The 12,218-nt window shown below is 42.3% G+C and overlaps 1 protein-coding gene across 1 annotated transcript in view; it reads left to right on the forward strand.

The window, feature by feature from the left end:
* The window catches only part of LOC139443883 (uncharacterized), a gene marked incomplete at its 3' end in the record, with an annotated part of 77,630 nt that overhangs the window by 25,745 nt on the left and 39,667 nt on the right, over positions 1–12,218 (forward strand). The window contains exons 22-33 of the mRNA XM_071224772.1: positions 581–731; positions 879–1,162; positions 1,330–1,527; positions 1,623–1,754; positions 2,401–2,542; positions 2,767–2,996; positions 3,284–3,448; positions 5,054–5,225; positions 5,324–5,578; positions 9,773–9,993; positions 10,629–10,734; positions 10,816–10,932. Coding sequence (XP_071080873.1) covers positions 581–731; positions 879–1,162; positions 1,330–1,527; positions 1,623–1,754; positions 2,401–2,542; positions 2,767–2,996; positions 3,284–3,448; positions 5,054–5,225; positions 5,324–5,578; positions 9,773–9,993; positions 10,629–10,734; positions 10,816–10,932 — 2,173 coding nt within the window. The remainder of the gene's footprint in view (positions 1–580; positions 732–878; positions 1,163–1,329; positions 1,528–1,622; positions 1,755–2,400; positions 2,543–2,766; positions 2,997–3,283; positions 3,449–5,053; positions 5,226–5,323; positions 5,579–9,772; positions 9,994–10,628; positions 10,735–10,815; positions 10,933–12,218) is intronic.

A 12,218-nucleotide genomic window follows, 5' to 3' on the forward strand; every position in this document is an offset into this window, starting at 1 on the left:
TGATCGTTCAGTCATGTTCGCCCATTCATAAACAAACACTTTCAGAGTATCCAACGTTTTACATGAAATTAAATTGGAAGTCGTCAAAGTCGTCGGGAAAATCATGCTCACATGGACCATGTACGTCTGTAGTCGCACATGACAACGGGATATATGTCGATTATATAATGTCTTTAGAAGATCTGATCAAAACTAATATAGATTGCAAAACGAATGTGATCCGTGTAACGGTTTTGGTTGGTTTAATAAAGTGTTCATCACGAATCTCATTAATAACATTTAGTTTCTAGTGCCATTTAGTATTTTGAAACACTTAATTTGTCGTCTGTAATTTTTACCCTTTTGCAGACGAAATGTTAAACTACATGGGCGGATACGGAGGGTGGGGTGGGGGTTGAGCGGGGTGGGGGTGTGTGCTTGCGGGGGTTCGCGACCCCCCTTTTTATTTCGAAAAAAAATCTTTACCACCAAAGACATTAAATAGATCTTAAATGTGCACCCCCCCCCCCCCCCCCCCACACACACACACCTCCTTTTTCAAAAAAGCTGTATCCGCCCATGAACTATGACCTGTTCACAGATTCTTGGCCCTGTTGTCGTCCACACACAGCCGCCAGTGTTCCAGCCTCCAGTGACTGTAAGCCTAAAGGAGCAATCAATTGTTGCGGAATGGGGTGACGGCGCCTTTACAGACACAAAGCAAGATTATCTCCATTACAGTTTTGCAATTGGTAAAATTCGCTTGATGTGTGGATGTGTGACTCGTTTGAAATGATAAATTTTATGAAAGGTTTTTCAAATCCAACAGCCAATAGTCCCCCTAATATTTGTTGTTTATTACTGTTTGGAATTGTTACCAAATCATTTTTTTATCTGAGGTTCTTCCCCTGGTGGTTCCGACATCATTCCCTTCCTCCCTCTCCAGTCTGGAGGAGGCTGTTCCGTTTCCACGCCACCATCATGTACAGCTGTAGCCTCCCGCGATCTTCAATGGGATCTGCATCACGGCCACACGTACTATGTGTCAGTGAAAGTGACCAACATTGTCGGACTGTGGACAGTAGGTGTATCAGAACCTTATGTCCACAACGTCAGGCTACCTTCCCTTGGAGTGATTCTTGATGTCAGCCCACAGGAGGAACAGTCCCTTCTTGGCATCAGTGTGAGTTCATCAAACACTTCACTCTTCTGTTAGTTTCCTTATATTTTAGCTCATGTGATTCTTGTAGTGCAGCGATCAGTACGAGCATTTAAAATGTGACTGCACACACGGCAAAATTCGGGACATGTCGCAATCTGTTGGTTGTTTATCTTATATCTTTTTCACAGAAATTTGAAGACACGGATCTCCAATTATCTACTTCCACTCTCGCCACCAGGTGGTATGGGTTTGACGATGGGCTTAGTGGCGTGACGTATAAAGTCTGTGTTGGCAGTTCTCCTGGACAACAAGACATAGCAGCTTATGAAGATGCTGGTGGATCATTGTCACATCGATTTACAAATTTAACCCTTAACATTAACCAGGTACATATCAATTTGTGAGTCAGCAGAGTTGCATGAATATTCCTTCAACTTGAGATTATCAGTTGATTGAGCATGTTCATATATTACTCTTGCAGATGTACTTTTCAACTGTTGTTGGGATAAACGATGCTGGTGAAACCCGACAGTCATCGGATGGTGTGACAGTTATTCGACAGGGCTTGGATCTGAACACAATGACCGTTAAAGATGGAGAGGCACGTGAGCAGGTACTCAGTTATTGCTACACATATTTGACATGTTTAGTGTAACATTCAAACTGACTTCAGCTTGATACAATCGATTTAAATGTCAATATCGAATTAATAATAGTAATCGTCCATTTATATGGCGCTGTACTCCATGTATAAGCATGCTCTAACCACTTACCTAGGTCAATTGATCAGTGTGCACTCAACAATCATTCTCAGCTCCCTGGGGAGTATAAAACCAAAACTGCTTGGTTTACAACCACCTTGTCATCTCATCATTCCGGGTACCCATTCACTGCTTGGTGAACAGAGGCACTATTCGAACAAAGTCACTTGCCCAAGGAGACGCCACATGTGCATCACTGTGGGAAAGGACCGAAGCTCTAGAAACTCTAGATGCCGAACTCGGTCTCCCATCCAAGGACTCTCCGCGACCGACGTTGCTCAACTCCACCTGATTTGTGATATGTACGCTGTGCATAGGACCATGTGCCACCACAAATATCATTGTACATGCATCTTAATGAACCTGAATGCGTTCATAAAATAACATCACTTCAAGTACATGTCGATGCAAAAGTAAAATACTTTATAACTTACAAACCCAGTCCCATTACAGGTGAAGATATTTCGCAAGTTAGTGCTTACAGTGTATTTCGTTTAGGGAACTAACTCCACCTTCGGGGATGACCTGGACTACCAACTGTCTTCCTCCACATACGCTGCCCACTGGTCAACAGATGACAGACTCCAACAGTTGTACTCGGATGTACATTTTAGCCTAGAAAAGAAACTCCCATCGTCAGGTAATATGCATAATTTGCGCATTTTCCATTTGTTTTAAGATATGGGTTCCACATTGTCGTTTTGCATGATCTCCGATACAGGGTGTAGGGGTAGTCAAGCATGTGTTGGCTTGCTATAATAAGGCTGGGTTATTGCTAAAAACAGTCAAACGGTACTTTCCCACTCCCTCTTCAGATATAAATATGCCACACATAAAATAATAAGTTTCTCGTTGCATTAATAGATCAGGTTTGGGCTAAGGTCACAAAGTATGAAAACATTGGTCCAACTGAAACAGTGACTATTGGAGGACTGCACCTCGAGCCGGGCCAGACCTACAGAGCAGTTGTGAAACTTTGTGCTGCCCACGTTTGCTCTGAACCCGTCGCCAGCAATGGTGTGATAGTCACGCCCCATCAACCTGTAGTAGGAAACATCAATATCACTTACACCGAGGGCACATCAAGGGCACAGGTGTGTATTGAGCAATATCCGCAATGAAGTACTAGTATTCTCTTCCGACAGTACGCAATGAATATAACGTGATTCATCTGTTTCTATATATTATGGTCGTAACCAACTTTCTCATGTGTAAATTGGTAGTTGCTTGTCTTTTCGCGAACACTATTTGGTAGTGATTCATAACATATGCTTATGATATAGTCGGAATCGTGCAATCGACTCTGCTTTGGGCAGATATTACTTGTGAATATTGAAAGGGTTTTGAGGCATCTATTCTCGTCTTTGCCTGCTCATTGCAGTTACGTGTAGAAATGGATCGATTCCGTGATGGTGATATTCCGGTGATATCAGAGTCGTATGATGCGGTTGCGATGTATGACTGGAGTCTGACAGATGATGGTCATGGCGGGAGTCTGCTGACCGAGTGGACACCTGTGGACGATTTGATCCCTGGCGATGAAAAGGTAAACTATACTAAATAAATACACCTGAAGGAAATATGCATATCATGCATGTTTTTAGAATGTTAATTATATATGCTGAACAACAAAACTTCCTGTGACTTTGAATAAGATTTAATTTAAAGTTATGTTTTTTACCAAATCTGAAACAATTTCGATTTGCAGATAAAAGACTCCTAATTTGCCATACTAACTTCAGAAAATGCATGATTTCATAAACAAACATGAACATGCCAAAATATGATTTACAAATCAATAGCGTGTGTGTCCACCTCTGGTTGCGATGCAAGCAACACATCTTCGTCTCATGGAATGGAGCAGGCGTCCTGTGGGATATCTGTCCATTATTGCCGGAGCATGTTTCGAAGTTCTTGGAGTGTCTGTAGAACACGTGGTTGACGTCGAAGAAGCCGATCCATCCTATGCCACATGTGCTCGATTGGTGAGAGATCAGGGGAGCGAGCCGACATTCGAGCCGACATAAAGAGAATCCTGAACAAGTCGAACAATATGAGGCCGGGCGTTGGTAATGGTAATGCCTGGGCAAAGACAACGCAAAAACGGTAGAACAACAGGGCCGTTGATCTCGTCGATCTCATCGCGGTAGCGCTGTCCATTGAAATTTCCCTCTACACTATCAAACAGGTCCTCTCTCTTGCTGTAATCCCACCCCATACCATAACGCTGCCGCCCCCGAACCGATCTTCTTTCATGACACAATGATTGACGTAACGTTCACCTCGACGTCGGTACACTCGATTCCGTTCATCGCTGATGGCTGAGGTGAAAACGAGACTCGCCAGTGAAGAGAACTTGTCCCCACTGCGTGGCCGTACAGCGTAGACGCTGTCTGCACCACTGTAGACGTGCTTGACGGTGGTTTCCTGTCAAAATGGGACGTCTGGCGGGTCTTCTGGTGACATTCCCTGCACATATGAGGCGACGACGTACGGTTTGTGAAGATATTCGTCGAAGGCCAGGGATGCTTCTTGCAGTCACTGTTGCTGGCTGGAATCGATTTCATAGGTGTGTTGATCGAATCCAGTTGTCTTGTCGATTATTGGTTACGCGTGGCCAGCCACTCCGAGAATGGTCTCTGACTGCATTCGTCTGTTGCCAACGTTGCCATAAACACCAAATGGCGTTTCTGTGGACGTTAAATTTTCTTGCAACATCACGTTGACTCGATTTTGCTTCAAGCATACCAATGGCTCGCAGACGCTCTTTTTCGGACAGGCGTGGCATTTCGTAATGTTGAATAATTGCGTAATTTTGTTGTTTTTCTGAGTGGTTGTTGTCAGCACGATGCTGAATAATGCATATGGAATCCCGTTAACGCACATGTTTTTATACCCATTCTTGGGTTGTGAAATGCATGGGGCTTGCATAAAAGTGATTTTTTGAATGGGATGCATACATAGAATGCATGCTTTTCTGGAGCAGTTGCGTTTATGTGACTTGATTCCATACATGTACTACAATATTGAAAACCAAACTTTACTTGTTTGAAAAATACACTAAAATATAGGTGTCACAGGATTTTTGTTGTTGAGTATTTTATCCTAAAGTTAATACAGTTTATGGTTTCTTGTGTTATTCATTTTCCAGGTTTCATTCACTATAGAACTGGCTAAACATCTGATGTTCAGTAAATGCAGACGTTTGTCAGTGAGAGGTTTCAACAAAGTGGGGACACATACGATACTGTCAAAAGATATTAGAGATTGCAGTTCAAAGGAGCCGAACAATGTAATACCAGCAATCGTCATCGACGCTGCAGGTAGGAGAATGTAACAAATAGTTCACGCAGTGAATCATATAAACATTATACGAAAGTTGACAAAGAATCTCATTACATGTCTGTGTTGTGTTGTACAGGGCAGACGGACGATTATGGATTAACCAGTGGCATAACCCTAGAAGAAAATGACGTGTGGCAAAGGGTAGATCTTGATTATACTCCCTACAAGAATATGTTGTCTGCTGTGTGGCCAAGTTTACGTCATAGGAAGTACAAGTGGGCAGTGATCGCAGGTGACAAGATGGACCCCACATCTCACTTCAAACAGGGGAGTCTCATGACTGACACTGACCCATGTGCAATGGCCGATGTTGTCAAGTGTGGAGAAACAGGTGAGTTTGATAACACGCATTGACCCATGTGCAATGGCCTATGTTGTCAAGTGTGGAGAAACAGATGAGTTTGATAACATGCACCGACCCATGTGCAATGGCCGATGTTGTCAAGTGTGGAGAAACAGGTGAGTATGATAACACGCATTGACCCACGTGCAATGGCCTATGTTGTCAAGTGTGGAGAAACAGGTGAGTATGATAACACGCATTGACCCACGTGCAATGGCCTATGTTGTCAAGTGTGGAGAAACAGGTGTCAAGAATGGGGAAACAGTGTGGAAACAGATGGATTTGATAACATGCACTGACCCACGTGCCATGGCCGATGTTGTCAAGTGTGGAGAAACAGGTGTCAAGAATGGGGAAACAGTGTGGAAACAGATGAGTTTGATAACATGCACTGACCCATGTGCAATGGCCGATGTTGTCAAGTGTGGAGAAACAGGTGAGTATGATATCACGCATTGACCCACGTGCCATGGCCGATGTTGTCAAGTGTGGAGAAACAGGTGTCAAGAATGGGGAAACAGTGTGGAAACAGATGAGTTTGATAACATGCACTGACCCATGTGCAATGGCCGATGTTGTCAAGTGTGGAGAAACAGGTGAGTATGATAACACGCATTGACCCATGTGCAATGACCGATGTTGTCAAGTGTGGAGAAACAGGTGTCAAATATGGGGAAACAGTGTGGAAACAGGTGAGTTTGATAACATGCACTGACCCATGTGCAATGGCCTATGTTGTCAAGTGTGGAGAAACAGGTGAGTTTGATAACATGCACTGGCCCATGTGCAATGGCCGATGTTGTCAAGTGTGGAGAAACAGGTGAGTATGATAACACGCATTGACCCATGTGCAATGGCGTATGTTGTCAAGTGTGGAGAAACAGGTGTCAAGTATGGGGAAACAGTGTGGAAAAAGATGAATTTGATAACATGCACTGACCCATGTGCAATGGCCGATGTTGTCAAGTGTGGAGAAACAGGTGAGGATGATAACACGCATTGACCGATGTGCATTGGCCTATGTTGTCAAGTGTGGAGAAATAGGTGTCAAGTTTTGGGAAACAGTGTGGAAACAGATGGATTTGATAACATGCACTGACCCATATGCGATGGCCGATGTTGTCAAGTGTGGAAAAACAGGTGAGTTTGATAACATGCACTGACCCATGTGCCACGGCCGATGTTGTCAAGTGTGGAGAAACAGGTGAGTATGATAACACGCATTGACCCATGTGCATTGGCCTATGTTGTCAAGTGTGGAGAAACAGGTGTCAAATATGGGGAAACAGTGTGGAAACAGGTGAGTTTGATAACATGCACTGACCCATGTGCAATGGCCGATGTTGTCAAGTGTGGAGAAACATGAATTCTGATAACATGCACTGACCCATGTGCAATGGCCGATGTTATCAAGTGTGGAGAAACAGGTGAGTTTGATAACACGCACTGACCAATATTCAATGGCCGATGTTGTCAAGTGTGGAGAAACGGGTGAGTTTGATAACATGCATTGACCCATGTGCAATGGCCAATGTTGTCAAGTGTGGTGAAACGGGTGTCAAGTATGGGGAAACAGTGTGGAAACAGATGAGTTTTATTACATGCACTGACCCATGTGAAATGGCTTATGTTGTCAATTTGGAGAAATGGGTGTCAAGTGAAGGGGAAACCGTGTGGAAACAGATGAGTTTGATAACAAGAATTGACCAATTTGCAATGGCCGATGTTGTCAAGTGTGGAGAAACAGGTGAGTTTGATAACACGCACTGACCAATATGCAATGGCCGATGTTGTCAAGTGTGGAGAAACAGATGAGTTTGATAACATGCACTGACCTATGTGCAATGGCCGATGTTGTCAAGTGTGGAGAAACAGGTGTCAAGTGTGGGGAAACAGCGATGAAACAGGTGAGTTTGACAACATGCACTGACAAATGTGCAATGACCTATGTTGTCAAGTGTGGAATAACAGATGTCAAGTATGGGGAAACAGTGTGGAAACAGATGAGTTGATAACATGCACTGACCCATATGCAATGGCCGATGTTGTCAAGTGTGGAGAAACAGATGAGTTTGATAACATGCACTGACTGATGTGCAATGGCCGATGTTGTCAAGTGTGGAGAAACAGATGTCAAGTATGGGGAAACAGTGTGGAAACAGATGAGTTGATAACATGCACTCACCCATGTGCAATGGCGATGTTGTCAAGTGTGGAGAAACAGATGAGTTTGATAACATGCACTGACCCATGTGCAATGGCCGATGTTGTCAAGTGTGGAGAAACAGGTGTCAAGTGGGGGGAAACAGTGTGGAAACAGGTGAGTTTGATAACATGCATTGAACCATGCGCAATGGCCGATGTTGTCATGTGTGGAGAAACAGATGAATTTGATATCATGCACTGACCCATGTGCAATGGCCGATGTTGTCAAGTGTGGAGAAACAGGTGAGTTTGATAACACGCATTAACCCATGTGCAATGGCCTATGTTGTCAAGTGTGGAGAAACAGGTGTCAAGTATGGGGAAACAGTGTGGAAACAGATGAGTTGATAACATGCACTCACCCATGTGCAATGGCGATCTTGTCAAGTGTGGAGAAACAGGTGTCAAGTATGGGGAAACAGTGTGGAAACAGATGAGTTGACAACATGCACTGACCCATGTGCAATCGCCGATATTGTCAAGTGTGGAGAAACAGGTCAGTTTGATAACATGCACTGACCCATGTGCAATCGCCGATGTTGTCAAGGGTGGAGAAACAGGTGAGTTTGATAACACGCACTGACCAATATGCAATGGCCGATGTTGTCAAGTGTGGAGAAACAGGTGAGTTTGATAACATGCACTGACCCATGTGCAATGGCGATGTTATCAAGTGTGGAGAAACAGGTTTTTTAAGTATTGAGAAACAGTGTGGAAACAGATGAGTTTTATAACATGCACTGACCCATGTGCAATGGCTTATGTTGTCAGGTGTGGAGAAATAGGTGTCAAGTGATGGGGGAACTGTGTGGAAACAGATGAGTTTTATAACATGCATTGATCCATGTGCAATGGCCGATGTTGTCATGTGTTGAGAAATAGGTGTCAAATATGGGGAAACAGTGTTGAAACAGATGAGTTTGATAAACTGCATTGACCCATGCGCAGTAGCCGATGTTGTCAAGTGTGGAGAAACTGATGAGTTTGATAACATGCACTGACCCATGTGCAATGGACTATATTGTCAAGTGTGGAGAAATGGGTGTCAAGTATGGGGAAACAGTGTGGAAACAGATGAGTTGATAACATGCACTGACCCATATGCAATGGCGATGTTGTCAAGTGTGGAGAAACTGATGAGTTTGATAACATGCACTGACCCTGGTGCAATGGCCGATGTTGTATAGTGTGGAGAAACAGGTCAGTTTGATAACACGCACTGACCAATGTGCAATGGCCGATGTTGTCACGTGTGGAGAAGCAGGTGTCAAGTATGGAGAAACAGTGTGGAAAGAGATGAGTTTGATAATTGCCACTCATGTCACTATTACTGCTTTTGATGAATCGATATGTGTAGTTAGAAAGTCAATAATTCATTATACGCAAGGCATATACTGCTATGCGGCGTGGAACAACTTTTTTATGCTACCTGTGTGAACGGCAGATGCTTCCGGTAGGGCAGGACATGTTTACTCTTTTCGCGACACTTGGTGCCATCAATGATTTTCAATGATCCAATCAAATAATTTCAAATGCTATTTTAGACATTTTTTAAATATATATTTTGAATCACGACGGTAGTAATGAAGTGATGCAGGTCTGAAACATTTACCACTTTGGTGAAACCCACGAGCACGGGTATGGTGCCGACAAACCTAAAAACATAATCAAATCCACAATCACAGGTTTCTGGCACACCTGAAGATGGCTGACTCCGAACTCATTGGCCATAACACATGTTCTAAATCATAGTAAACAATAAACTGAATAAACATACTGTTCAGTGGAGTAATTACCGCAAATTCAATTTCACATATTTACAATGATATATAACAATTCCTCCTTGAGTTCGGTACGACAGGTGCGATGGTAAGGCAGTAATATTCGTTGTTTACAGAATTGCACTTAGAATGTTATGGCGATGTCCATTAGCAACGAGAATGTCATTTCTGAAATTACTATGTTGTTATATTACAGATGAGGAGTATGTGAATGTGAAATTCGACGAAACAGAGACATTAAGACATGGGAAGAGATTCTACATCTGTATCCATGCTTATGACATTGATAGACAGTTTGGAAAATGGAACAAGACACTGCATGACGTAAATGCCTGTAGTGATGGCATAACTGTGGATCTCACCCCACCAACTCCAGGAACCATACATATTGAAGGTCTACAGGGAGGGACCTTTCAGGTATTTATGTCACTGACATTGAAAACAATGTATTTGTATGTTATCAATTATATAAGATACTCTTTATTCTGTTTCCCTTCATATTGGACAGTGCAAACATTTGAAGACAATTATTAATGTTGAAATATATTGATATGGAGACAAACGGTATGGAAATTATGCAGAGGCAAAGTGTGGTAACAAATCATCACTATGTACTGCTGTACCTTTGGATACAAAATAAAAGTTCATCTCTGATCCATATGTAAATAAGTGTGCAATGTCAATTAAAAAGCAGCAGTTTAATTAAGTAATACTGATTGTGAAGTATCTGAGGGTAAAGGAAGGATCTATGAACAAAATAGATATTACAACATTAATCCCACAATGTATATAACTCAACACTCACCAATTAAAACTGGAGCTGAATCAAATAGATTGGTTCCCTTTCATTGAATACAAAAGAAAACATAATTTGAATATAAAATAGCGTCAGCCATGCGAGAAGGGATTCTGCCAAGCATGCATGACAAACAGAGAAATTGCATCCCAGATTCATGCAACACAATGTCCGTTCTGACACGAACATGTCCAGCAGAGCCATATATCCACACATGCCGTTGTTAGCGCTCTTTTGATAGACTGGTCTTCTTTAGGTGAGCCAGACTGAGGTGACTGTGTCCTGGGATAGCTTTATAGACGTTGAGGAATCGGGAACCACATCCCACCCACATGGAATATCACACTACGAACTTGGATTAGGTAGGTGTAATGACTCATTCTTTACATGTTTTTAATTTTTGTGCTCGATGTTCAATCATTTGCTTTCTTCCATCAAATTAGGTTCAATCTCTGGTGGCGAGGACATCCGATCATTCCAGGATGTGGGTCAGGTCAATCATATCATCCTTGCAGACCTTTCTTTACAAGATGGACATGCTGTTTATGCTACAGTTAGAGGTACATATATTTTTGATTGAAAGATTAATGTTAAAGTTTGCTGACACAAAATACTACTACTACTACTACTACTACTACTACTACTACTACTACTACTATTACTACTACTACCACTACTATAAAAGTTTAACGCCATCAATATAGTGAAAAAGATAGCGACAAAACGATTTCCATATTCATCAGAAATCAAAGTCGATTGCACTGTTCAGACTTTACTGTGCAAATAAAGAAACGCAAAAGTGATTAAGGACATAAATAATTAACAGATGGTAATCGATTGTTCCAAATTGGCACACATCATTGTCGTCGAGCCGGGTGTCATATGGCACATATGGAACAGTAGACTTTCAAAGGTCTTCTGTTCTTAATATCTTGTATGGCCACCATTAGCGTCCAAAACTCCCGAATTTTGGCCCGGGGAATGTTTACCCACTCTGCCTGCAGTGCTTGTGCAAACTGTCTGAGGTTCTGTGGTTGTTGCTCTTTCCGTTTGTAGACCCATCCATCACCAACCGTTGCTGACGTTGTGTGATTTCATTCAATGAAAGTGTAGTCTTGTTCGTACTATGAGCAATCCCAAATGGTTCCTAAAGGAGGGGCAAATAATCTTCCAAATCAATCTTTGAGAGTACACTCAAGCATGATGTTTCCACTTAGATGTCAATGAAAGACATGTGAATCTAGCTCAAACGTTGTATGATGAGGGATACAGTGACATGTGAATCTAACTCAAAAGTTGTATGATGAGGGAAACAGTGACATGTGAATCTAACTCAAAAGTTGTATGATGAGGGAAACAGTGACATGTGAATCTAACTCAAAAGTTGTATGATGAGGGATACAGTGACATGTGAATCTAGCTCAAACGTTGTATGATGAGGGAAACAGTGACATGTGAATCTAACTCAAAAGTTGTATGATGAGGGAAACAGTGACATGTGAATCTAACTCAAAAGTTGTATGATGAGGGAAACAGTGACATGTGAATCTAACTCAAAAGTTGTATGATGAGGGATACAGTGACATGTGAATCTAGCTCAAACGTTGTATGATGAGGGAAACAGTGACATGTGAATCTAACTCAAAAGTTGTATGATGAGGGAAACAGTGACATGTGAATCTAACTCAAACGTTGTATGATGAGGGATACAGTGACATGTGAATCTAGCTCAAACGTTGTATGATGAGGGAAACAGTGACATGTGAATCTAACTCAAAAGTTGTATGATGAGGGAAACAGTGACATGTGAATCTAACTCAAAAGTTGTATGATGAGGGATACAGCA

This window comes from Haliotis cracherodii, unplaced genomic scaffold (assembly GCF_022045235.1).
Source record: "Haliotis cracherodii isolate W230 unplaced genomic scaffold, xgHalCrac1.p SCAF_5, whole genome shotgun sequence".
NCBI classification, from domain to species: Eukaryota; Metazoa; Mollusca; class Gastropoda; order Lepetellida; family Haliotidae; genus Haliotis; species Haliotis cracherodii.